The sequence below is a fragment of the Punica granatum genome, chromosome 5 (assembly GCF_007655135.1).
Source record: "Punica granatum isolate Tunisia-2019 chromosome 5, ASM765513v2, whole genome shotgun sequence".
Classification (NCBI taxonomy): domain Eukaryota; kingdom Viridiplantae; phylum Streptophyta; class Magnoliopsida; order Myrtales; family Lythraceae; genus Punica; species Punica granatum.
The window spans coordinates 7,481,133-7,508,451 of NC_045131.1; the positions used below are offsets into that span (position 1 = coordinate 7,481,133).

At 40.1% G+C, this 27,319-nt stretch overlaps 5 protein-coding genes across 8 annotated transcripts; 3 read left to right on the plus strand and 2 right to left on the minus strand.

Annotated features, from left to right (window-relative positions):
- Positions 1-899: 899 nt before the first annotated feature.
- LOC116206914 lies at positions 900-1,995 on the minus strand. Its single transcript, XM_031539749.1, has 2 exons — positions 1,653-1,995; positions 900-1,571 (listed from the first exon to the last, which is right to left on the minus strand). Exons 1-2 carry the CDS (start codon positions 1,815-1,817, stop codon positions 1,041-1,043), a joined length of 696 nt encoding a protein of 231 aa, XP_031395609.1. The 5' UTR covers positions 1,818-1,995; the 3' UTR covers positions 900-1,040.
- Positions 1,996-3,047: 1,052 nt separating this feature from the next.
- LOC116207226 (vacuolar-sorting receptor 1-like) lies at positions 3,048-7,315 on the plus strand. The gene is made up of 13 exons (XM_031540111.1): positions 3,048-3,662; positions 3,752-4,127; positions 4,337-4,650; positions 4,744-4,832; positions 4,936-5,005; positions 5,097-5,180; positions 5,609-5,685; positions 5,818-5,899; positions 5,989-6,071; positions 6,193-6,256; positions 6,379-6,507; positions 6,675-6,781; positions 6,992-7,315. The coding sequence occupies exons 1-13, from the start codon at positions 3,374-3,376 to the stop codon at positions 7,121-7,123; spliced, it is 1,896 nt and encodes a 631-aa protein (XP_031395971.1). The 5' UTR covers positions 3,048-3,373; the 3' UTR covers positions 7,124-7,315.
- Positions 7,316-7,522: 207 nt separating this feature from the next.
- On the minus strand, positions 7,523-10,395 carry LOC116208867 (protein FATTY ACID EXPORT 3, chloroplastic). Of its 4 annotated transcripts, none has more exons than XR_004157147.1 (8): positions 9,951-10,395; positions 9,121-9,514; positions 8,755-8,922; positions 8,588-8,634; positions 8,441-8,478; positions 8,161-8,251; positions 7,957-8,060; positions 7,523-7,868 (listed from the first exon to the last, which is right to left on the minus strand). XR_004157147.1 is itself a non-coding variant. In XM_031542435.1 (7 exons), exons 1-6 carry the CDS (start codon positions 10,170-10,172, stop codon positions 7,970-7,972), a joined length of 960 nt encoding a protein of 319 aa, XP_031398295.1. In that variant the 5' UTR covers positions 10,173-10,393; the 3' UTR covers positions 7,523-7,868; positions 7,957-7,969. The 4 variants fall into 4 exon arrangements, 2 of the variants coding, with proteins under 2 accessions (XP_031398295.1, XP_031398294.1); XR_004157146.1 differs by having other exon boundaries at positions 7,523-7,872; XM_031542435.1 differs by lacking the exon at positions 8,161-8,251 and having other exon boundaries at positions 9,951-10,393.
- Positions 10,396-16,591: 6,196 nt separating this feature from the next.
- LOC116209421 (RING-H2 finger protein ATL74) lies at positions 16,592-17,996 on the plus strand. Its single transcript, XM_031543052.1, has 2 exons — positions 16,592-16,790; positions 16,917-17,996. The coding sequence occupies exon 2, from the start codon at positions 17,119-17,121 to the stop codon at positions 17,689-17,691; it is 573 nt and encodes a 190-aa protein (XP_031398912.1). The 5' UTR covers positions 16,592-16,790; positions 16,917-17,118; the 3' UTR covers positions 17,692-17,996.
- Positions 17,997-22,560: 4,564 nt separating this feature from the next.
- Positions 22,561-25,986, plus strand: LOC116206616 (protein MAIN-LIKE 1-like). Its single transcript, XM_031539392.1, has 6 exons — positions 22,561-22,786; positions 23,195-23,809; positions 24,348-24,497; positions 24,649-24,774; positions 24,993-25,214; positions 25,303-25,986. Exons 1-6 carry the CDS (start codon positions 22,733-22,735, stop codon positions 25,561-25,563), a joined length of 1,428 nt encoding a protein of 475 aa, XP_031395252.1. The 5' UTR covers positions 22,561-22,732; the 3' UTR covers positions 25,564-25,986.
- Positions 25,987-27,319: the final 1,333 nt, after the last annotated feature.

A 27,319-nucleotide genomic window follows, 5' to 3' on the forward strand; every position in this document is an offset into this window, starting at 1 on the left:
TGCAAATAAATGTGAAAGGAACCACATTTTTCCCACAAAAGAAAAAAAAAAAAAAAACAGAGTGCATGATATGTACTACATACTTATCTTCTTCCTAAATAGTAAAATTAATATTCCTGTTCGGAGTCTGGATGCATTGAATCATTACTGTTTCACGAGGAAATTAATCAGTAACAGTTTGACTCAAACAATTTGAATTTGTGTGTCAGGGGAGTTGCCTGGATATTAGCTTGTCTATGCAAACATAGATTTGGAGATGTTGGGCTCCTAGATTGAGAGGGTCCATGGACTCGATCGAAGCCCAGGCAACCGGCTGTCGAGCATCCACCGGAGGTCGCCCGGGCTTGGGATGTCCCATTGACGACCTCGCGTGATGGAAGATACATAGAAGTGTGCATGCTTACATGAACTTGCAGTTTGACATCGAATAATTTTACTCTCCCTGATCGTCTAGTTACATCTATCGAATTCATGAGAACATATTCTGACCTCTCAAATTATCATGCCTGAATTGAAATTTGTCAGGCAGAGAGCTGATCTGTCCAAATTCGCGGCCTGATTTCGAACTTAGATCAGCTTCGGCCTTACTAAAATCTGCATCGATGGGGGCGGGGCTTAATACCTTGGGTTATCAACCTTCTTGGCCCCTTTTTTCAAGGGACACATATCCGTCCGAAATCCGCCGGAAAAACAACCTTTTCTACGTATAAATATTCTGTAGTGGACGGTACTCCCTTTCCCATGTTGCAGGGAGCTTCCTCGTCAAAGATCTGGTATTGTCCGTTCGCTGTGCTTGGGGATTGGCTCTCAGTGAGAGGTACCGGGATCGAGATTTTGATGTAACCAACGATACGAGCTTGGCAGTAATGAATATATAAGTTTATAGGCACACAAATACGAGATTGAACCTAAGACTCATACTTCGATTGAATTCCAGGAAGTTCTAACCATAAAAGTTGCTGTTCTTTATCATAGATACTCATGAGAAATATGACATGTTTTTCTTTCCCACCATATGTCACCATACGAAAATCAACGATTCAATCGGTGGGACTGTGTTTCGTGATGCCAGAGGGTGTCTTGGTGAAGTCTAGCTCATAGAGAACCCAAACTAGAGCGCTGGAGGACAGTACGACGGGGACCGGCCCGAACATCCACATAAGCATTGGGAATGTGAGGCATAGCAGCCTGTTTCCAAATATGGCCAGCACGAACCCATTCTCGAACACGGTCAGGGAGTAGGGGCACCCGTCGCTGCTGTCAGGGCCCAAGCCAGCTGGGGATGAGGCATTGATGAGATAGTTTGCGTCGATAAGGAACCCAAGGGCCAGGGAGCTGCAGAGGAAGCTGGCAACGAGGAAGAGGGAGGCGGCGCCATACTTAAGGGCGGTGATCTTAGGCGAAGTGGAGCCAAAGAAGGGGCTGGAGAAGAGGTCGCGTGCGGTGAAAGCGTTGTTGGTGAGGGCGCCTACCGCCAGTGTTACCAGGACGGCGATGGTGGCTGTGAGGATGGTGATCATCAGTGTGTTCCTCAAGCTCTGTATTGCTAGCATGGCCTTCTTATCATCTCCCTGCAGCAAACATGAACATCAATATTTGCAAAACACTATATCGTCGCCCCGAATAACTTTTAAGTAGGATGAATTATGTACCGCGTAGAGAGCAATGAACCAAGACTTCCTCTTGAGGGCGTCGGATCCGATGGTGGTGACGGAGGGCCTGGTCTTGATGCTGTGCCACAAGTAGGCATGGTATCCCACCATGAGGAAGAGACTTACTGGCACCAGTATCGTGTCCGAGTACATGATAACCCCCATGGACTTACGACTACCTGGTGTTCGAGCTTGGACACTGTCCCAGAGTTCTTCGGAGGAAGCCGGTAGCAAATAATTCTATCGACCTAACACAGAGAGCCGATTTTATGATCAATGGGTGTCGATGATGATGACTGCCTTTAGCATTTCTTATTAGGGGCCGTCAATGGAAAGGTGAGGGGAAGTTATGGAATCTGAGTAAGGCAAGCACTACAATTTGCTGGCTTTATAGGTCTCCCTTAAGTGACATCCCCACTAAAATTGATAAGGCATGGCACTATTCGAATTGTGGTACTCAGTGATTATTGATTAATACATCGTTTGTCTTTAGCTCTGAACCGTAAGGTAATTCGCAGTTACGTATAGATAACTGTTTACTCCGACAAGTCAAATAACATATCGTTTGCGTGGTCATGTAATTGATTATTTATCTTATTTTTCAGCACTTTGTTCAGTTTATTTAATAACACAAAAGAAAATTTGATTTAACTTAAAGATTGAATAAAAAAAAAGAGTGCGTAATGATAGTAAATGAGGACCTACCCTTTTTTATTTTTTTGACTGACTGGCTGAGCTGGAGGCTCTTTGTACCATATTTGCAGGGAAGCCTCTCAACTTTTACACGATTTGCAAATTAATTCACTCAACTTTGGGACAGAGAACGACGTAGAGAGAGATGGTTTTTTTTTTTGTTGGGGAAGGTATTGAACTTTCTCTCTCTTCGAGCCGTGATGGCTCCTATCCCGATGTCGCCGACGACTTCTATTGTCACTCGTGACCTCACTTTGGGCTGGTGGCCGAGATCGGAGCCGCCACCACCTCCCCCTCTCCGATCGAAAACTCTTTTATCCTTTTTTTTCTTGCAATTTCCAAATTTTTTATTTTCTGAATTTAAAAAAATTTAATATCAAATGTGGACAAAAGTAAAAAGAAGTTAAACTTTTGGATATTTAACTCAATATAATGTCAGTCATTATAATTTTAACCCAACCTAATACTTTTTACTTACGTCATGTTTGGAATCAATTCTTGCAAGAAATAATCACTTATTTTTTTTAGATTTTAAATTTTCAGCATTTAAAATTAAGTCCAAACAAAAATAATGTACATGAGGACAAATTAGTTGTCTCGTGGTATAAACAGTTCACGATGTATGGGGATGACAGAAACGCCGCCCGTCGAGTCGAGATATGTACCTACGAATCCATCAGTCCGTTTTCCGTGTTACAAAAGGCAGGACAAGGAACAAACCAAAAACCACCTCAACGTGCCCGTCCCTCCACATTGTCGAACAAAATCCTCTGTCCACATCGCCTTTGCATGAATACATGAACAAAAGACAAGCTAGCTTCCTTGAACTCTCCGAACAAAGTCAGAACCATGAACAAAAGAGACATGTCCTCCTCAGTAATCACCCATCCAACTCACCCAAAGCTGAAAGAAGATCCACGCTTTTTAGTTGCTTAATGATGGGTTTAACATTCCTCTGTTGCTAATTACTCCAACTGGTTCTTGCTCGTACAAGCAAAGGTCCTTTGTGTTTCTCGTTCGTTCGATCGATGGAGATGAGAGCTGTGATTTTGGTGGTGTTGGGGTTGGTTTGGTTGTGTGAGGGGAAGTTTGTGGTGGAGATGAACAAGCTGAGAGTGAGCTCTCCTGACTCTCTTAAAGGAACCTACGAATGTGCAATCGGGAACTTTGGAGTTCCTGACTACGGAGGCTCGATGGCAGGTGCTGTTGTTTACCCGCACACCAATCAGGACGCTTGTGGTAGCTTCCGAGACTTCAATATCTCCTTCAGCTCTAGGCCCCGCGGGCTGCCGACCTTCTTACTTGCCGACCGAGGAGGTGATCTCTTGTCTCCCTTTCTTTTTGTTTGCCGTGAACTTCAAGTTTCTGTTCTATCCATATTTATCTTCCTTTGTCTGTGAGAACAGGATGTTTCTTCACGTCGAAGGCTTGGAACGCGCAGACCGCTGGAGCAGCTGCAGTCCTTGTTGCTGATGATCGGACCGGTCCTCTGATCACCATGGACATGCCCGATAATGATACCGCAGCTGTGTACCTCCCAAACATCACCATCCCGTCCGTCCTCATCAATAGATCCTTGGCGGATGACATAATTAAGTCTCTCGCAGGCAAAGAGATGGTCAATGTCTATCTTGATTGGATTGAGTCCCTCCCTCACCCTGACGATCGAGTCGAGTATGAGTTCTGGACCAGTAGCAACGATGAGTGTGGTCTCAAGTGCGAGTCGCAGATGAAGTTTGTTCACGACTTTAAGGGGGCGGCACAGATACTCGAGCAGAAAGGGTATTGACCGATAACCAGTTGTATGATCAGGAGAAAGAACACAGGTTCCGAAAGAAAAATCACGCTAAAAATGAATACTAAGACGAGATTTCCTAAGAAAGATCAATATAATGAAATGGAAAGATTTTCTCCAATGAATGTCATCCCTGACTTATCTGTTATATCCGAACATAAAAAAACCGACTCCTGAAATTTCTGCTCTGCATCAGGTATACACAGTTCACCCCGCATTACATAACTTGGTACTGCCCTGATGATTACCGTTCGACCAAGCAGTGCGAGTCACAGTGCATCAACCATGGGAGATACTGTGCCCCTGATCCCGAGAAAGACTTCAGTGAAGGTTATCAGGGGAAGAATGTTGTGGTCCAAAATCTGCGTGAGGCTTGCTTCTTCAGAGTGGCCAATGAGAGTGGGAAGCCGTGGCTCTGGTGGGACTTTGTGACTGACTTTTCAGTTCGGTGCCCGATGAAGGACAAGAAGTACAATAAAGACTGTGCTGATCGGGTTATTCGATCGCTTGGTCTGAACCATTTCAAGAATCGTTGTCATAACTGTCTTAACTGTTTCGTTCATTAGCTTTCCAACTTGACTCTTGCGTGGTATGGTAATGAAGGTGCGGATGTCAAGAAGATAGAAGAGTGTGTTGGTGACACTGAGGCTGACGTGGACAACCCGATCCTTAGTTCCGAGCAAGATGCACAGGTGCGGCTTTCCGTGTTTCTTTTTGTCTTCCTTCACTGTGTTATACATGATTATAAAGAGTTCACCGTAACATTTGCCGTTTGCCTTGCAAGTTTCGATTCAGATTGGTGTTGGGTCTCGTGGAGACGTCACTATCTTGCCGACTCTCGTGATCAACAACAGACAGTACCGAGGTATGAAACTTATCCGTGACCAAAATTTGACGCCTATCTTGCTTCAGCAAAATCTTTTGGTGAATCGATTCCGTCCCTTAATGACTTTCAGGAAAACTGGACCGCCGAGCAGTTCTCAAGGCCATATGTTCCGGTTTTCAAGAGACCACCGAGCCAGCTATCTGTTTAAATGGAGGTCTGCTCTACAAATCCATATAGATCAGCTCTTTCCTGCTTCTAATGTTATATTTAGGACCACCAATGAAACATTCTATGCCAACAGACCATCAGCTTCGGATAAGTTTAGATGACTACCCGATGAAAGCTAGCATGTATATTTTCGGGTTAAAAGCCACAACATAGAGTTAGAGTGGGAAGTCCAAAAGGTAGTTGATTGGAATATCCTACGTGAAATTTATACCTTTGCTTGAGAACTCTTCGTGCTGTGCGAGTTTCTATAATGAGGGATTGTCAAGAGAACTTTCAGCTTGTCAGCTTGTTTGAGAGGAACAAGATTAAGTCGATAGGATTTCCTGAGAAGATCATTGATTCTCTGATAAATAGAAGTCGATTTTCAGTGAAGATGGTCTCTCAAGTTGCTTTGACCTTAACCGTCTTCTGCAGATATACAGACGAATCAGTGCCTGGACGGGAATGGTGGTTGCTGGGAGGACAAGGCCACCAATGTTACCGCCTGCAGGGTATTTTTCAGGAATCAAGCTGTTGAAATTATGTGTGGATTGTCTGAATGAATTTTTCTTCAATTGTTTCTTGACTTCCCAGAGTGAGTTTGTTTCACTGATAGCATGATAAAGTGCTGCTTCTCATTTTAGGATACGTTCCGGGGAAGAGTGTGCGAGTGCCCTACAGTGCAAGGTACGAAGTTTGTTGGCGATGGTTATACCCACTGTGAAGGTAATGCTTTCATTAAAGTACAATAACAACCCTAGAACATTGTTACTGCTTCAGCAGTTACAGATGCGTCATTTCTGTTGTCGTAACAGCTTCAGGACCTCTACACTGCACGATTAATAACGGAGGTTGCTGGAAGGAAATACGAGACAACCAGACTTACTCTGCCTGTATTGTAAGTTTAACCTTTATGTGACATCCCAAGAGCTGTCAGATATAATCCGTCTTTCCATCCATATGATCTGCTGTCTATCTGCCTATATATTTCTGCCTTTCTGTGTCTTATGAATTTTCAGGAAGGCAGTACGAGCGGATGCAAGTGCCCCTCCGGTTTCAAAGGAGACGGACTGAACTGTGAAGGTATAGTCACTCTTAGTTTCGCAAAACCGACATTATTACATAAAACTATAATCTTCCTTATTTACATCTGTTCAAATGGTGATGATTTGTAAGAAGTAATCTATTCGATGGCAATACTTCAGATGTGGATGAGTGCAAAGAAAAGTTATATTGCCAATGCCCAGAATGCAAATGCAAGGACAAGTGGGGCGGTTTCGACTGCAGTTGCAGCAGTGGCCTGCTCTATATACGAGAACATGATACCTGTATCAGTGAGTTTCACAGAAGTTTTCTTTCTACAATGTCTTGATCAACCAACTCCAATGGAAAATGAGAGAACCAAGGGAAGAGTTAGTATAGGGATGAGCAAAATATTTCCTAATTTTCCATACTGCAGAAGTTGTCCTTTCTTCGATGATTTATTGTGGACAAATTGCAGGGAAGGATGGGATTGCAGGGTCTGGCTGGAGAACCTTCTGGCTTACTGTCCTCGGTATAGCTGCTTTTGGAACGGGAGGCTATCTGGTATACAAATACCGATTACGGGTACGAACCAGATTATCCTCCTCAGTTATAGGAAAGCTGAAAAGAAGATACTTGCAACAACCTTAAAAATTCTCGAAGAGCTAAAGTTCTCTGGGACTTATAAAACCGACTGAACACATAGCTAGTCGATGCGCCTTTTCCAGATCTGAGATTGTCCTGTTTGTTGGCACAGTTGCGTTGTGTCTGAACATTTGTTGCGTCTTTGTGCAGAGGTATATGGATTCTGAGATACGAGCGATCATGGCACAATACATGCCCCTGGACGATAATCATGGAGGCTACATGCCAGTATCAGGTGGTCATGGTGAGGCACCAGGTCAAGCTCACCACGGTGACATATAATTGCTGTAAAATGTATCAATAGGATAGAAATCATAAACTTCTCCTTCGCACACAACTTCATAGACATTTCTGAATTCTTATTATTCACAGCCTGAACATTATCCTTTCCTTTGGTGATTAAGGGAATACTTCGACCGATGTCTCTTATTATTACTAGGTTGATTGTCTTTGGTTGGTCAGGCCAGGCAAAATGAATGAGCGTAAAAGCCATATAGTTTGGGTTTGCAATTCAAAACAGATCTAGAAGACTAGAACTATATACCCCATGTCGAGTTTTAAATCCTTAACATAAGACCAACCCAATAGAGGAATTTCATACCCGTCTGGGATTCATCCATGTACAGACCCTCACTTGTTATGGATCGAACATTTCATTTGATTATGTTGCCCGAACAAGCATCAGAAAACCATTCCAATTTATCTGAACATTCATAAGGATGGTAAATCTTTAGATGTCTGAGATAAAATCGAAAGGAAGAAACAGACCCACTAATTTTTGCACCAAAGAAAGCTCTATTTTCATCTTACAACATAAGGCAAGCCAACTTCATGTCATTATTTCTAGCCTATGGCCCTGAGTGGAAACCGAAGAACAACGGATCATCGCCAACCATCATAAAATCTAAAAACATCTCAAAACTCAAGAAACTTCCATCTCCAACTATCCCTTGGCACGTCAGCGGTCCTCTGGACCTGCTAGTTGCACCCCTTTTTTAGCCTTCGCTCTCGCAAATCTGATGAACGCCTACCTGAAGGACATCAGCATTTAGTTCTCCATACAGTGAGACCAAATAAAGAAGTACCAGTTGTTTGATGGATATCACCATACTAACCGTGTACAAATAACTAAGTTTCCATTCCCTGATCTTCGTAGGTTGACTTTTTCTGCTGACCATTCTGCTTAATCCTATACAGATAAAATGCTACCATGGCCCCACTGCATGAAAGAAGCAGCAAAACATGAGCTTTGGATGATCCAAGGTACTCCGATGAAATCAAATGCAAATTAACTCTTTGACTGAGTAATCTCGTGTTACGAAGCAAAACTTGGAGCACGCCTAAAGTTCCCCCCCTCCATTGGGGAAAGTACCATTCCATCTCCATGGCTCCAGTCTATGCACACCTCTTCTATTTATATACGACCAGTTAGTCTTGATTAAAATAAATATCAACTCTAAACATTTGAAGAAAACAAAAAAACCATAACATGATGTTGCCAACTTGATCCCGTCAAATGAGAGTCAAGCTGTGTCTATAACATGCTTTGAACTATCAGTTATGAAAACACAGTGAAAAGGTCAGAAGTTTCTTAAGAACCTGACAACGGCCGTCACAAAGTTGCACAATGAAGGACTCTGCAAAGATAAGAGCAAAAATATAAATAAAAAACAAAAAACCAGAGATCAAAACATTCGTGCATGAAAATTCAAAAAAGAATGGGATTCCAAGCGAAGAGCTTTTTACCTTAGACAGCAGGCGCACCTCCCTGAGAAATATTACCCCGGCTATTCCTGCAGTTTGACATGCTAAGTTAGAGATATGTTCCAAAACCCTAACAAAAAGTTATCGATATATATTCTAGGAAAACCATTTAAAGAAGTTATCCAACATGGAAATAGCCATGGACTGACCTGCCTGCCCTTTCAAAGCTATTGGAGATGATTTTCCTTTTCTATATGATCTCAAACTTGATATGCTCAGAGCCAACAAAGTGCCGCCGAGGATGACACCGAACCTAATTGCCGGAATGCTTCCTGTTACCACGAAAGACAGAAATCCACCGAGCGAAAGAAGCAACCCTGCAAAGTGGGAACAATCATAGTGAAGAAACATTCTCAGTAAGACGATTATATGTAAAGAGTATTTGGATTCCAATATATCCCAACAACAAAGTAGACATGCATCTTTGGAGAGAATGACTCTCAATTATCTCTTCAAAGCAAATGCATAATCCAAGGAACTGAATACATCAAAAATTTAGAGAAAGACAGTTGTACCATAAGGTATTCCAAGGTAAAAGTCGCGAACTTGAGAAACATCATTCAGATCATCAGTTGGAGAAGAAAATGTTTCCACTATCTCCTTCACTGGTTCGGGCGAATTCTCTGCTGCTGCAGACAAATATTCCTTGCCCTCCTCGCTGATCTCTTTTGCTACAGTACTTAAATCATATCTTGCCTTCTCTGCTTGGATCTTCAACTGCTCTGAGGTTTCCTTTAGTATCACCATCGCTTTCTCTGAGTATACTTCATAGGCCTCTTGCGAGATGCTCTGCATTTTTAAGGCCTGCTCTTTGAAAGCATCTAAAGTCTGCTTCCAAGCTTCTTCCGACTCTGCAGCTTCCCTCTTGAGGTCATCCTCCTCCTTCTCCACCTCAACGTCCGAATGTTTCTAACAAGATGGGACGGAAACATCATCTCAGACCTTGTTAACCAACTTTTAAGTTCCAGCAGCGCAACCGTAAACTTCTAGGTGGTATCCAAACATTTTATTCCGGGAAAAAGAGAGGAACTAATTTCAATAACAAAAGTTAAGACAAAAGCAAAACCATGGACAGTTGATTAGCGTATAACGCACACGAATAAGTGGACTGAAGCTTTACCAAATGGAAGATGCCCTTTTGATGCCATTCATCAATCATCAATCTCAACCGCGAAACGTTCAAAATTGAATAACAGCCATGAAGCATGAATGAACAACTTTAACAAGAAATTTCCCAATAATCCAGCAAAATCATAGCTAAGGAAACAAACAACAGGCAGCAAAATCATAGCTTGACAATGTATGCCAACAGAGCAAGCTGCCATGATCAAAAGAGGGTCCTCACCGATTCCTCATGAGAAGCTGCAAATGAGACGACAGATGGATGCCTAAGATGAATGGGAAGCAACCCAGAGAGGGAAAGCTGGCCCCGTCGAGCAAGACGCAGAGAGGACGGAAGAGGAGTCGAGGCGGCAGTCCGAGACGGCAGAGAGAGCCAGGGGGAGGCCGAAACGGGGCTACAGGGTTTAGGGGTTTTGCCCAGGAAGGTCCCCAGCGCCACACTCATGGTTGCAGCTACCTACCGGCTTGTATCTCCACGCAGAGAGAGAGAGAGAGAGAGAGAGAGAGGGATTGAGACAGGAGCGGCGAAGGTTACGAAGAAGGGTGGGTAGAAGGTGGAATTGAGTGGGAAGGGATTAGAGTGGAGACGAAGCAAATACGGGAGGAAGACAAGACACAGACAGCGGCAAAGTATCGAACCGGAGCTGCCCCTTTCCTTCCTTAATTCCCCTGTTGCTCCGTTGCTTGCACGCTCTCTCTTTCGGGCCAAAAAGAAAAAGGAGGAATATGAAAATGACAAATTTAAATTTGGCCCCTAATTCTCATGTTCGATCATCTGTCATGCCTCGTAGTTTTGGTTTGTCATGAATTAGGACATGGTACTGCAGAATCGGGTTCGATAGAGTCGTTGATTATGCTAAAAGTAATTGCCAGAACCAGTTCAAACGACCGTTACATAAGAGATCATAATAAGAGAATACACATAATGAGAAACCGTTATATATAATTAATTTATATTGTCAAATACAATACAATATGTGCTTTTTTTTTATGTATTCCTACCTATTATTTGGAAGAAAAATCGATATATTTCCTCATCATCCCATAGCTAAACAGGACCTACTGCTTGTGCGAAAGTTAGAGATCGAAAAGGTGGATATTCAAAACCATTTTTCGTCTAACTCAGTTCTATAACATACATAATCAAGTCCTATTTTGTGGCTTTTATCCTCCTACAATTAGGTAGAAGTTGGCTATATCCTCCAAGACAGTTGCACGGCTAGCTTCTGTCAAACTATATACTACCGGTTTGGCTCTTGTTATTGTGGTTTTGAGTGGTTTCTCGAAAAATTTAGAGGGGGGAAACGAGACATCCTTAATTATAGGAGCCATTTTACGATCCTATTCGAACCATAGGGGCCGAATTCAAAATAATTCTTAGGTTACCTACCTAAGCCCCCTACTTTTACTTCATTTCTCGTGGGCTTGACCGTAAAGTGCAGGGGTTCATAATGGACCCGGCTGACCCGACCCATCATGCCTCGACCGGGTTCAATCCAACCCAGCCCAATTGCAAGCCCGCTTACAATTATACCCCAGAAATTACAAGGCAAAGAAGAATTATTACGATGTCCAAAACATTTTAAAGTGTGCGTACGTACTTAAACAAGTGCGCCATAATCTTTTCTGTACATGTTGCTATGTTCGTCTTTGTTACGAACATCACGTACGTTTTACGTGTTTCATGCAGTGTGATCAATTTGACTCATGGATAAAATTTAGGTAACATATGGATATGAATAAATGATGTTAGGTTCTTATGATTTCATATGAAATCACACCACTACGCCTATGCTAGCTGCTGATTTTGCGTCTTGTTTGGCATTGTCCCACGCAAACCTTGGATTTGTAAGTGTGTTGGGCACACCACCACCTGCGAAGACGACGATCACAAATCTTTTAAAGTAAAAAAATTGATCACGGCAATATCTTTCAGACTCTGGATTGAAGTCAAAATGCTCAAGATATTTCATTCGATTTCTGAAGGCAAGACATATCAAATTAACCGTTATTCCTCGAGCTGTTATGCAAAGAACCCAAGTTAATCCATACATGTTATCTGCTGGGTCAAGGAGCCCATATCGTCGTCAAGCTCGTTTTTACAGGAAAAACGAAATGTATCTGGTGAATATATCCTTATGAAGGACGAGATTTCAGGATAGAGCTCGAGCATGCAAACTGTACTTGCAAGCTGGTGGGTTGGCATATAAAGTGCTCCACGGCATCGCTTTGAGGAGATTCTCGCACGCAATTGTCATCGGTGAGAAACATCAAGAGAGGGATAGAACATGAGGCATTGCTTTGTCTGACCAAATTAGTATTAGCAAGTATAGCCATTCGCCTTCAATTATTTATTTGATTCATTCTCTTCGACATTGGGCACCTTCTTTCGTATATATTAATCTATGATCTGTATATTTGCAAGCTGTCTTAATTACTATCTCATTGTTCGATATGAGATGTGCCAGGTACTGTCTCACCATTATTGGTTCATGTTCGGGCGGATTTCGTGAGGGTTACACTTTTAGCATGTCCTTCCTCCCGGCCCTTGGCCATATCGATAGACATCAATCTTAAGGAAACTAGTATTGTAAAATGATGTGGAAAACAATATTTGAAGTGTCAAAATGGAAAATTCACTTTAACTTTTCCAATCTATCATCTACCACTCTATCTATTCTATAAACATATAATTTTTTTGGAGAAATAACACAATATATCACAAACTTTCCATTTTTCGACGAACTATTTTCTTTTAAACTATTTCGTAATTAGTTTTACCACTCCGATATCTTTCCCATCAATTTTAACTGACATGGAATTTAATGGTGCCACATGGCTCATACAAATTTGGCCAAGTGAGACCCACATAATCTTCTTTAAAAACTAAATCTGAAAATTTTAAAAAAAAATTAAAAAAGGGAAGGGGCCAATTGGTGGGGCTCATTGCTAGCCACCACCCTTATAATCGGGGTTGCCAGCCATCACTGTGGTGACCAACAACCCCGATTGGAGGGGTGGTGGTCGGCGACAGGGCCCCACCGATTGAAATTAAGGGAATCCCCAATTCCGATCGATGGGGCCTCATAGCTGGTCACCACACCCTGTTGCTAGAATTTGGAGGTTCCCTCAATTTCGATCGGTGGGACCTTGCTCCACCCCCACTCCCCAATCACCATAGCGATGACCTACGACCCTGATTTTTTGGTTTTGGGCCGGGGGGGGGGGGAGCGCTCCACCGCCCATTCCCCCTTCTTTCTCCACTGTTTTTGTTTTCATTTTGTCTTTTTTAATTTTCTGAGAATTTTCACTCAGTCTATCTGTGTATGCCGTGCGGCACTGTTAAGTGTCATGTCAACAAGTTGATTAAAATTGATGGAAGAAACGAACGGTGAGGTAAAGCTGATAACTTCGATAATTTGTATATCTCTTAGAAAAAATTTCGTGGTAAAATATAAAAAAGAACAAAAGTTTGTAATCTATTGTATCATTTCCCCTAAATTTTTGGGTGAATAAAAACATATAAATTGTAAAAGAATGTGTAGCGCAATAACGTACGCTATCTCCTGATAATCAAGAGGTTTCAGTTCGATACTCGATGAGATTACTAATGTCTATTTATTTGATGTTATAATTTCTGATTAATTATACTAGGCTCATGAGCCTCCCTAATAACTGAAAAAATATAAATTTGTATCTGTTTGAGTGTTGCGAGGGATAATAAGAATTTAATATTATATTATATTATATTTTACCTACTAAAGAAAAGAAAGAAATTAAATTTCGCTCATATATGTATTTTGTTTTATAAGATGATTCAAAATAAAAAAGAGATTATCTAATTCATAAAAAGGAAAAAAAAAGAAATTATTGGTCCCATTATCTTTTTTTTTTTGGGTTCTCAGACCCCTCATTATTTTTCTCTCAAAATTCAAAAGTGCAGAATCCAATGAACAATCGATCCCTTTGCATCCCATATTTTTTTCCCTACTAGTTTGATATTTCTGTAAATAAATTTTCCGTCTCATCTTCTTCAATCATTGAGATTGTAGCCACTCCTTTATCCATGTATCATTTTTCGATTTTAAGACAAATTTTCTTTTCTTCTAATATTATTTTTTAATCATTAATTTGGTTGCTGTTATAATTCTCTGATCAACTGGGAACTTTATTTTGTTAATATTAGTCTTCCTTTATCATATCCTACAGTAGAAAACAAAATCGTCTAAGACTTGACAGTTGACACGCTTTTATAGCATTAACAAATATTTTTTAGGATTTTTTTACTATTACAACAAAAAAAATTCATTAATGAATTAACAAGACAAAAATAAAATATAAAAATAAAAGCATAACCTGTGCATGCACGAGTCGACTTGTTAGTTTCACAAACATCTTTGACTTTGAGTGCCTAGCTATTGTTTTTTTTTTTTTTTCATTTGAGCTCAGTTGGATCAATCTCCCAAGCGTAAATTTTTTCATTTATGAGACTCAAATTTGAGTTAACTTTAATTAAGGGAAAAACGTGATGAATCATTTGAATTAATCTACGTGAACTTTTTAATTTCAATCAATTATATCCTCTACGCGTCTACAATTTTTTCTTGTTTGAAGTGGTTGTATTAGAAGTGCAGTACCTGCAGGTTGCTAAGTCGATCGAACTCGGCAGATTGTGTATTAGGCACTTGGTGGCTGATGTAGTTTTCAAATGCAACTTATTGCATAAGGAATACTACTTTTTGTTTGCAGAACTCGTATCCATGTCAGATCGCTGTCCTCCCACCCCAACAATCGTCACATTTCCAAATATACATATCCATGACATCACCGAATTCACATTCGGTTAAGTTTTCGGTCGAAACATGAATCTCGGTCCAGCCAGTCGCTAACTCTGCTCCCGACCAATTGACACCGTGTTCCGGTTCCAAATTAATCACTTAATCATGATTCATAAGGCGGAAGAATCAAATAAACGGGAGCAGGTTGAGCTCTCGTGTTCTTGTGGTTAGAGCTGCTCCAACTGCCGTTGCGCCAACGAATCCTCAATTCCTGCCCAGTTCCACAATAACCGCTCACTGAAATTGAAAAATCGAAAGAATAGGACTGACCTGCCGTGATGTGTGGCTGCCATGACGAAACGTGGTAGCATCAGTCGTCATCAAACGGGCACACGTACAGCGGGACCAAGGTAAGGAGCACGAGCCTTCTCCAATCCCTCAGGGACTCTCACGTGACATGGCCAAGAAGGTGAACAGATCCCAGTCCATCCATGCACCTTATTTGGTGGTTCGATTCACGCCAATAAAATTTCCATGATATCTGTAATATTTAAAAAAAAGGAGCGAAATATAATTTAACCACGTAAAGCCTTTGAATTGATACATGACTGGTTAAGGAGCTCTTTTCCGAACACTTAATAGTCAAATCAACGACATCTCACCCTAATTAGCTGTGATAAACGGGTTCATAAGATATCAAGACTCCACGTGCTCATTTATTTTGCATCTCGGTTATTTTTTACTGGAAAAAAAAACTGGGGTTTTGATATTTATCATGTTATAGGAGACATGTTGTTTGGCATTTTATACTGTACGGGGAGGTACGATCCTTCCATGACTGTATCATGCACTAGTGGGCAATCCAAGGGCTTCCTTTGCGGCCGGTAAAGTGGAGGAAAAGAGATATTTTGGTAGGATTTTTTTGATTATGATCTTTCTGACCCTCACTTTTTAGTTCAATTCAATATATCTATATATATGTAAGTGTACATTGAGCTACTGCACTTTCCTAGGATGATCGATGCCATAAAGAAACAAAAAAGCAAGTGGCTTAGCCAAATGATGTGGAAGCAACTAACACTCAACTATGCGAGCTCATGCATCTTTTTTACGATTATTTTGTCATCAAATTGAAGCACCTTTTGAATTGTGATCAGTTATATAGGGAAAAAAATAGTGAACTTCGCATGAACTTTACAAAGTAAGCATTTCTTAATTGTAACAGCAGTTGATTCTTCGTATAGCACTACATTTGCGTTATAGAAACGATAATCTCTTTGTACATATGAACTTCTATAATATGGCAAGTTGAGATCATCATTTCTTGTTCTTCGGATACTTGATAGGACTACAAGCTTACAATTGGTTCAACTCCTGACCTTTTATTTTGTTGGTCATATGAAAGCATGTACTACAACTTTTTGACGAGGGTTGGGGATATGGGATTCGGTACCAAAAAAGTCATATTATTAAACTATAAAGTACCTAATCATTACAAAAAGATTAATAACAAATATATATATATATATATATAATTTTAGCTCGAATTTTTTTTCTTAACATAAAAATATATAAATTTTCGATTTAATAATAATTCTAGTACGGCGTCAAATTTTCCGTTAATTTAGACGGAATGGAGATCAACAGAGGGCACCGCGACCCCAATCAAGGGAGAGGACGCCGATGACCCTAATCAGGGAGTGGTGGGGAGAATCGAGAGAACCCTCAAATTGAAGATTCTCTCAATTTCGGTGGGTGAAGCCACAATCCCGTCTATTACCCCTCGATTGGGATTGTCGGCGCCCTCCCCCGATTAGAATTGTCGACGCTCTCTATATCCTCGATTCCATCTAAATTAACGAAAAATTTGACGTTGTGCTAGAATTATTATTAAATTGAAAGTTTATACATTTTTAGATTAAAAAAATATTTATACTAGAATTGTTTAAGATGGATCAATTCATTATGGAATAAAACTCTCTGGACGTGCACTTCCTTCATTCATGAAATCTTGAATCCGAAACTTTAATTAGGAGGTATTGAAACAACTCCATCTCGGCATGGATCCGGCTTTTCATATATAAGACATGTCTCTGTTCATGTCCCTCGTCCAATATAATCCCTCCCGTCCCCGCCTGTCTCTCTCCCTTCACCCCTCATCTTCACCCCCAACATGCTCCCCTTCACAAACCACAACTCTCATCAGTCTCACTCCCCTGGGTTCGGGTGAAAGACACAGGTCCAGCTTCGGTTCGGGTTTCCTATTAGCCGGAAGGTCGAGGAAGGTATCGTTTTCTCGTTATCGGGGGAGGGAATTAATCGAGGAATTCTTTCCCGTGTCCGAGTCGATCAGGACCATTTTTCCTTGATAATAGAACAGCAACTTAAACAAGCTGCTCGAATAATTGCAGGCCAAAACGGTCCCAAAAGATTATAAAGAGTGACAGAGTGCCCTCATCCGGTAGACCAAACCAAAAGCAGAGATTCCCTTTTCATGTCCCTGTCCAGTCGGAATCTACACAACATATTACGATTCACAGCCCCTTCATTCCTCAATTCACTTCTGCCTCATCGGAGAGCTCGAACGCCGCCCGAGATAGCAGCTGAGAGAAGATGAGCAGTTCGGTCCCGAGTCGCCGGTTCTTGGATTCGAGTCCCAGCCTCGGGGAGCCGCCGACAGGCCCGAATGGGACGGTTGGTGAATCCTACATGAACGACCCGAATTTCGACACCAACATGGTCATCATCCTGGCGGCCCTGCTTTGTGCACTGATCCTCGCGCTCGGGCTCAACTCGATCGTGCGGTGCGTGATGAGGTGCGGGCAGAGGCTTGGCCCCAATACGCCGGAGAGGGCTGCGGCACGGTTGGCCACAACCGGGCTGAAGAAGCATGCGCTGAGGCGGATCCCTGTGGCGGTGTACGGTTCGGCGGAGGGGGTGTTTACAGCGACAGAGTGCCCGATCTGCCTCGGGGAGTTTGTGGACGGGGAGAAGGTGCGGGTGCTCCCGAAGTGCAACCACGGGTTCCACGTCCGGTGCATCGACGCGTGGCTCGCGTCCCACTCGTCCTGCCCCAATTGCCGGCACTCTCTCCTCGACCCACCTCCACCACCACCGCCTCCTCCCCCAAGGAACAGGCCAGGCCTGGAGCATGTAGTCGTTGTCGTGAACGACAACGCGAGTTGAACATGCTCTCAGTGGTGTTTCCGGACATCGGGTGTTAAGATAGAATCGTATCATATCAGCTGCTCTTGCACCGGAGTCGACCACTGAGTCTCCAATGGGGGGTTAGATTTAAGGTGATATGTGTCGGAATCGATGAAAACTGTTCCATACAGTACGTACCGTTGAGATGCTATTGTACTACCGCGGCTCGGGTTGCGGTCTACCTGATAGGATCCATATAGGGAGTTGTAAATGATTTACAGAAATGAAACACTGTTGTTTAAAAGATGTGGAATTTTAATAGTAAGGTCGGACTTTCTTTTCTACTATTTGTCTTTTACTCGAATTAGATTAGATATCGATCCCATCATTCATTTGTCTTTCTTTTCTTTTCTTAGGTTATAGAGGGACATTCATGAACCTAATAAGAGATGAGAGAATGAAAAATGAATTGGTGCGTTCCGGAAATGAAATCAAATTTGAATTGGGTTTAAATTGAGAGAAAGAATTTTTTTTCGCTGCATCGCATTTCTTATCATTTTACGTGTCTTCGCCTTCCGACGTAGATCTTGGAGGTGGGATCCACTAATAATATACATCATTTTCAGATGTTTTTACCCGATTAAGCTCTTCCAAGATCAGACCCGTGAACCTGGAAGTTTCATGTTTCTTAGGGAGAGGGTAGTGCATTGTTTGGTTTGTGAGTATAATTTTAAAATTATAATTTTAATATAATTTTATTTATAACAAAACAAAATAACTTATATAAAGTCAAAGAGTTAGTCTCATTTATATCACTTTTTTTCAAAACAAAATAACATAATTCATACAAAGTCAAAGGGTGAGTTCCATTTATATCACTTTTTTTCAAAATCAAAATCTAATTTTAAAATTATATTATGAAACCAAACGCAACGTAGATATTTTCAGCTCAAATAATAAACCTAATATTGCTTTTTTAGTGCAAATATCAGCAAAGTGACACTTAAAAAAATTTATCTTTAGTGATAATAATTTCTGAGTCTGTCCAAATTTCAATCATCGGACCTAAGAATAGGAAGGGTCAAACGCACTCAGACGTTGCTTATTAAAAAAGGGAGAGAAATTAATGACATTGTTGGGCTCAAATATCTACGAAAATTAATGTTACCTACCATGTTTACGTATCCATATATGGATATACAAGATATACTGTTCAGGATGAGGCATCATCAAATATCATTGAAATCACAAAATATCATGTGAATCATTTGATGCCATAATCTGAAAGGGGCGTGGATACGACTAACTGGATTAAGAATGCAAGATCTAAAATATAATTTACTTCAGCAATACACACCATTTTAATTCAGAACCAAGAGATTCCAATTTAATTATCATTAGTGAGACTTCTACATTTATTATACTTTCTCTCGCTAATCTTCTATTAGGTCCATAAGCCCATCCCGTAATGGTGAAAACAGTTGCAAAACACAAGAAGGAAAACAAGAGGTTCGCGCTACAAACCTTACCTCTAATAAGAAAGTTTATTGCTCCTTTTGTTTTGCAATTCTGGTCCAAGGCACTCTTGTATTAAACATATTAAGGAAAACACAAAGGCTCATACGTATAAAACTTTTCTATGCTGAGAGGGTCAGTTCTTGCTTTTATTTATTTTTTAACAATATATATTTTATTTTTTTGGTAACAATAACTGAAAAATTGTTTTTCATGATTGAAATAATATTGCAGTAAGACTGAGAGCTAGCTGATAAGTTTCTCCTCAAAGCATGTGCAAGAGAGTTCTGTTTCCTTTCTATCGGTGAATTTAGATTTGGTTGGAATTTTTTTGGCTTTTTGGCCGCGATTTGGTTGGAAATTCAGTGATATAACAATTTCGACAATATTACAGATTTATATCTTAGGACAACGGCAGAGTCGATTTCCTTTTTGCTCTTGTTATATATGTTGCGTTACAAACTGATCTTCCATTTTCGGGTCAAGGTCCAAACATTTTCCAACAATTCCCACTCGTGGAAATGCATGTTCTGAACAATAATTGACAAGTAATTTTCCTGATAGTGTGGACTAGGCCGGTGTTTATACCCTTCGTAACAGCACGAGGCTGATCTCCCGAAATTGCCAAGACAGTCTGCGTGAATTCAAACGAACTTAACAACTATACGAAAGATTTAACCTTTCATAGCTGAGTGCGACACCTCAAACATCACAGCTGCTGCGGAAAATACCGAAGAGCGAAGAAATAACCTACTTGGGCTGAATATTACGATTGGCTCATTAGTGTTCGCCAGTAGTCTCTCTCCATATGCTTGCTTCATTTTCAGATCTAAATTCCTCTAAGAAGTAATTTTTTGCAGATGTGCTAGTCTAGTTGTGGATAACATATTATTGACGTACCATAAAAAAAGAAAAAAAAAAGAAAAGGGTTAATTTAAAGAAAACTTATAGTTAATTTTCTTTTCTTTTCCAAATATAGTCAAAAAGAAAATTGCTATAAGTTAGAACACATACTTTTAAAGTTATTTTGGTTATAGCTAACTGCACGTACACATTTCATTAGGTTTTCGTTTTTTCGTTAATTTTTTGGGTTTCCGTCCGGTCTTAATTTTCTACTAATTTCTGGAAAAAGGTTAATAATTAAATAGCATTAGAAAAGATAAATTCGTAAAATGAAAAAATACATACTAATGGAGAGAGCAAGTAGAGGCCAATTAGGGCGTTACAACTTTACTTAGGCAGTGGTGACATATTTCCGATGTGCCACTTTCAAAATTTTATCATTCCTTTGTCTCTTAGAACAAATAACCAAATTCTGATGTAGTGATAGGTGAGGGCCCTTGACCTCTGTCTCCAACTCCTTTTCGAGCATCTTAATTTTTATTTATTTTCCTTTCCGGTTTTCTTAATTTGTGTTTTCTAAAAGTATTATTATTTATTTTATTTTTAAAAATAAAAAATATGTTTTTTTGGTACTGAAACGGGACATAAAGCCCATTACAAAGAAAAAGAAATTATGACCTATAAAGACAGGATAAAGAAATCCCAATAATATCGCCAAACAACAGCAATACAATACCAATCGAAAAAAGCTTATAGAAGCGAACTCCAATCAGCATCTGTATGCACTCCGAGCTAATCAATCAACACGCGAATTTTCTTCACAATATGTGTGTAGAACCTCCACAGAATTAAATTAGGAAAGAGAATAAAGTATAATTTTTTTTTCAAAATAATCCCATTTAGATTAAAAAAAACTCATAATTATCTATTTAGTAGGTTAAATGTCCACGCGTTGCTGTGGATTTCAATTTTCTTAGTTATTAAAATTTGTAACTTACAATATCTTCTAATTCAACAAATATAATTAGATTATAATAAACTAAATAATTACATTTGACAGAGGTGTATCGTTTCTTTATTGATGCATATAAATAGTTATAGCAAACTTACATTAAATACAAGATAAACGATCAAATATCTCTCTAACAAGGAATTAGGAAAAAGTATAAAAAAATCTAAAAGTAAATGACTGGTAAAGATGATTATCAAATGCAAGAAATTACTAACAAAAAGAATATATTCAGTAATTCAAAATTAGGACAATATACATCGAAAAATTAAATTGTCATATTTTTCTAAATAAATTAAACAAACAAACGTAAAACATAATATATAAATAACATATAGGGAAGAATCATAATCTTATTTTTAGTGAGTTCTAATGATAGTTCCTTTACATAAAAGTAAATGAAACTCGGGTTTCTTCCTTTTGCTTAAACTAATGCCATATATAACCCAATTACATGACTGAAAATTTTGACTGTACACACACATTGTATTGACACATAGAAAAGCAAAGTAAGATAAGAAAAATTCGTTAAATCTCGGTTAGTCATAAAGTTTAAAATAATAATACTTGATTCAATTCAACCTCAAGGGATTTGATTTGATAGTAAGGAGGAGTATAAGTAACAACTTCATCCCAAGTTTGAAACCTCGTAAAGCCACCTACCGGGCCAATTGGCTCAGTTTACCCATCTCAGGCATCGTAGGGGCCCTAGGGAGTTTCGGGAGATTAGTCGAGTGAAGTCTGAACACTCCCGGTTAGCAGAAAAAAACAATTTAATTTTGGTAATTGAAGCCATATTTTTTTAAATAAACGCATAAAATATTACAACATATAAAAGAATTTGATTTTAGGGTGTGTACTTGAGTGAAATAATAATTCCAAACTTTTCATGTCCAAAAAGTCTTTCTTTCTTGTCTTTCAAGAAAGAGTTGAAAGAAAATTTCAATTTTTTTTTTGTTAAATCTTCCTAGAATTTTCTTTGGTTGATATGGGCTAAAGGAGAGTTCTACTCCTTTAATTTTAACTAATGAAAAGATCCGTGCCATGCACAAGATTGGATATTAAAATTTAATAATACAATTTGATGATAATTTTGATAAACTTATGAAAATAAACTAAATTACTCCTTCCTTATTTCATGCAATACCACATTGGATTTCTAATTAGTAAGCATTAGTATTTAGGCGGTGCAAAATAAAAATACAACACAACAATATATATATATATATATATAATTCACTAAGTAATAGAGAGGTAAAGTAGATAATTCATTCATCTTTCATCCTTTTGTACTTAACAACGTTTTTCTTTTCATTGAAAATGGAAACCATTCACTTCTCTTCTTTTATTGCCCCTATCAAATTTTGACTTGCGGTAATCTTAGGAGAGCTCTTAAAACTCTTCTTTAGCTTATAAAAAATAAAGAGTAGATTTTGAAAGAAGAAAAGGAAAGTTCTCCAGTGAACTGATAATGACGTAATCTGATGTCAAAATAAAAGTTTGAAAAAAAGGGAAAATAAGATAACGCCCAATAAGAAATTTTCGCGCCTTTTCACTGCGAAGCTTCTCAAGGAAGCTTGCCCTCCTTACACAGCAGAACGCAACGCTGTGCCGATTCTTCAATTAGGGTTTCAGAATTGGGTCGCAGTTGAAGCTCTCGCTGCAAATTCGAATGCACTTCAGTTGCTTCCCCTGTCAAGCTCCGCCCTCAGAATGAAGAAAACGGGTCGGAAGTCTTCAATTGCTTTCTCTGAAGTTCGGAGTTCGGTAGTTCTGCTTCTCCTCTCTCTCTCTCTCTCTCTCTCTCTCTCTCTCTCTGTTCCAATTTGCTACTAAAGAGTGTAAAGAATGCTGGGATTCAGTGGAAGATCTGATTCGATGAGATTGTCTCCTTCGAATCTGCTGTAAAGTCGACTTATTTTTTTTTCCTTCCCTCCCCTCCCTCCCCCCCCTCCCCCTTCTTCTTCTGCTAGCATATGCCTGACTGATGAAGTGACTCAATTGCAAAATTTGCCTTGTATTTGTGCTGCTTCTCAATAATTTGGCTTCTTTTACTTGCCTGTTTGTGCATTTTGCTATTGCCCTTTTGAAAATCTTGTTCATTTTAATGACATATTTGAGCTGTTTCTTTAAAGATCCATTCTTTGAGTTGTTTTCTCTGCATGATATGTGCAGATTGAGAGTTACAGTACCAAATTTTCGTCGCCGAAGTTCGTGAAGAGAGTGGAGGCACTGACAGATGAGCAGCGAATCGCAATTGAGAAAACGGGATTTGGGAATCTGTTGCTGATTCCAAATCAGACTATGAACAGGAAACTGTTACTTGAATTGATGGACAGGTGGAGCTTTGAGAGGCGGGCGTTCGAGCTCGCCCAAGGGGAACTTACTGTGACATTGTTGGATGTAGCACTGATTATGGGCCTGCGAGTGAACGGGAATCCTGTACTCCTCAGGGAAGATGAACCCTTCTCAGATTTGGAGAGGCAATATGGCGCTACTCCTGATAAGAGAAAGATTTCAGTTGATTTTATTGAGAGCAGGCTTGAGTCCCTTGGTGAAGCTGCTAGTGATGATTTTATCAGGACTTTTCTACTGTTTACATTCGGGATTTTCCTCTTCCCTGATACAAGTGGAAATGTTGACTCCCGTTACCTCTCATTTCTTGAAAGTCTTGATGATGTTTGCGGGTATGCATGGGGATCAGCTGTGCTTGAGGAAATATTAATGTGGTTGAACAAAAGGAAGGATTCAAATACACAATCTGTGGGAGGTTGTCTCACATTCCTGCAGGTAATTCTCTCTTTACCCTTTTAACGTCTCATCTTGTGTTGTTAGTGAAGATTCTAGGCTGAGGCTGATAAAGAAAAAGAAAGAAGACATTTTCTGAGTTTACGGCATTGCGGTAGGTGCAGATACCATACATTCGAGCTTCAAATTGTAAATGTTTCATTTTTTTATCTGTATAGAGATGGCCAAAGACCACCCCCACCCAATCCCCAAAAACCCCCTTGAAAACAATCCCCTCCCACACACACATTATACAACCAATATGGGACTCAAGTATTGCTTAATTTGCTTTGTGAAAACAGGATGAAGAGTCTTTTCAGAGTCATTACTTTGCTTGTCCTTTTATCCTTAAAAAAAGTAATCTTTTGTTTCAAGAACACTGTATCTTCTGGCAAGATTCTCTGGGAAAATTGTTTCCTCTATCTGTGAGTGTAAAAGTATGAGAAAATGGCTGAATGCACTTTATACTCATGAACATACAATTGTTCGATGGACATGCTATCTCTGAATCATCTAATTTTTGTTGGTGGCTATTGTCTAGATTTGGTCTTACGAGCACATTGACTTGGCTCGGCCAGGTCTACTTGATAAGACAGCATTTCCTCGTGCATGCCGATGGGAAAATCGTAAGCATCATCCTAGACCGTCGATCTCGATCACCACAATGTTTCATGATCTGAAGGATGATCAGGTGTTGGAGAACTTGAAGACTTTCTCCTCGTTAACTTTAGAGACATGTTCTGGTCCTTCAAATTTGTTGTCTTTAGCCTTTGAGGTCGACCCTCATAAGCTGTTTATCAAGAGCTTGTTGCTGATGAATCAATCAACTTTTAATTTTACAGATGATCTGGATGCTGAAACCCACTTCTTACGAGTTGGAACTTGATGTAGTCAAAGAGTTAATGGAGGTTCAGAACGATGGGAATGAACTTTCTGGAGGCCTAGAGCTATCACCTACTTCTCCCGGGGTTGGTGCCGTCATACTCCTTTCTAAGCAATCTTTTACTGGCAGTTTATTAATACGTGATTCTTTATTTTTACATGAATTTCTGGAACTCTTTTCTGTTCCTAGGAAGTACGAGGGTGATGGGTTTCCTATTATGCATTTGCTATTGACAGTGTATTGCAATTGATCCCAATGAAAGGAAAATTAATGCTTTAATCATTAGAACTGATGGCTCAACAGATTGTCAAATCAGAGATTGTCTCAGACACTTATTCACCGAACGATGCACCAAAGGGAGAGGAGAGAAAAGAACTGCTACAACCATGTCCGTGTGAGTTGCAAAACAGATCAGACCCATCAACTGATCTTGAATACCCAACCGTGTCATCTTCTCCACGAAGTGCCAATGTGGAGCTTCCATCAACATCACAAGACACTTCCATGATTCTTCCGGCGGGCGATGTGAGTTCACTGATTACGTCCGTCTTCTATCCTTGTCCTTGTTGCCATAGTGGGCTCTGTATATTAAGATTGTTGCATTTCCACTCAGGAGGACACCTTGATACTGAAAAATCAGAAGTTAGAGGATCGTGTACTTGAATTGGAGAAGGAGATAGATGGCCTGAAGCTGAGGTTGAAAGAGCAGCAACGCTCTGATCAAATATTGAAAGAGGAGAATGCAGAACTGAAGAAAGAAGTGGATGACTTGAGAAGAGACAACCGGGCCATAAGCTTATCATCTGATGATCTCGTCTGTCGACTCGAGAATCTGCTGTCTGGTGACGGTATAGATGACGGAGAAGGAACATGAGCCTGCAGTCTCCACCAGATTGGGTAAAAGAGTGAGTTTTTCCTCACCTTCCTCCCATAGGTTGCTGCTATGTAAGCTTATATCTTCAGCAAAGGTTTCAGCCTTTTGAAAGCTAGTTTAACCTTCTGTGCCATAATATCGGATGCCTTCAATGTGCCGTAGTCTATGATTCTTGACGATGAACCTTGGTTGAAGATGCAAGGGGATGCGTATTAATCGTTGTGATATTATAATTTAGGAATAATATCTCTCTGACAAGCTTGTGTATAGATATTCCTCTTCTTGTACATCTGTATTCCCCAGAAACCTGCTTATGATAGATAATTTTTTAGTGTATGCTCTACTCATTTTTAAGGAATCCATCTTGTGTTTCAGCCTTGGGCCTCTGCTTGTATATTATGAATCCGATTGCAATTTTTGACATCCAGAGATATGTATGTAACCTTGAAAATCTTACAATTTGAAGTGAGTTATATAATCTGACATGAAGAAGCTTTGTAAACAAAAAATGGGTAATTACTTGTTATGTTCATCATCATCATCATCATCGGCTGTATGGCTAGGTGGACACTTAACATGACTTGAGGCTAAGTTTTTCGTGAGTAGTTTGTAGTGCCAAATCTTTGTCCAGAGTGTACCAGTAGGACAATCTATTTTTGGCTGAGACAAGTTTACAATAGAAAGGCAATCTGCTTTCATGGGTGCTGGGGACCTCGCCCATGACGAAAATGGTCGTAGCTAGGTGCTTTGCTCATAACATTGGTATAGCCACCCCGGTTGATGCTGAATAATGGAGCATAAAGTCAAGACTTGATCTAGCTTGGAGCCTCAGATCCAGAATGATTATCATCAAAGTTAATTCAGAGATTGTTTGTATAACCTTGTCACGCCTTGATGCCCGAACAATGGACCAGTTCCTCTTTAGTCTGCTACCCAGGACCTCCTTGACGATTGGCAGATCCAAGTGATGAATATTCTTGAGCTTCATCATGAATTGTGTGTCTTCCTACTCGACCCGAAGTTCATGCTTCCTTTCCTTAGTGGCGAGTTTTTGCTGGGGCCTCCATATGTTGTTTTCGTGTAGGTAAGTCGGTTTCTTTGAGCATCGGCCCTGATCGTTACCAATGTAAAACGCGCCAAGTATCATTGGAGCTACAATAAGTTATATATCGTTTAATTGACCATCTGAAAATCTAATCTGCCCAATAGGGCAGTAGCTGATGTTTCATATAGTTAAGTCATGTTTAGTACGTTGGACTTACAGATGGAGGATATCAGGTTGACAGACAGAGGCTTCTCACTTTCACACTCCATATTTGGACCTAAGAACATTGTACAAATTCCTTGGTCTCAGTTGGCCATAGCGAATGGAAGGATCATCCTACAGCACTAGCATTGGGTCATCATCGATTTCCCTTCAGCTGAATGGTGTCCCGACCAACAATCGCAGGCCGATAAGCTCGGCAAAAAAATTACTGTTTGTGAATCCTTTTTAATAAACTTATTATTACTGACATTTTCTCCACTATAATCCGAAAAATAAACTTATTTTCTGTCTATCTATTGCACTATTTTGTTTTTTCCACGTTCATTTTTCAGCTCGAAGAGTAGAGGAACTTCGTTACTATTGGGAGGCCACTCAAAAGCCATCATCTAGGCCTCCCAAGCCAGCTTCATGACTACCTTGAAAGGCCTGGAGGATGGCTTTCGAGAGGCATCCATCTGGTCATGAAGTTCCCCTGCCTTTTGAGCTAAA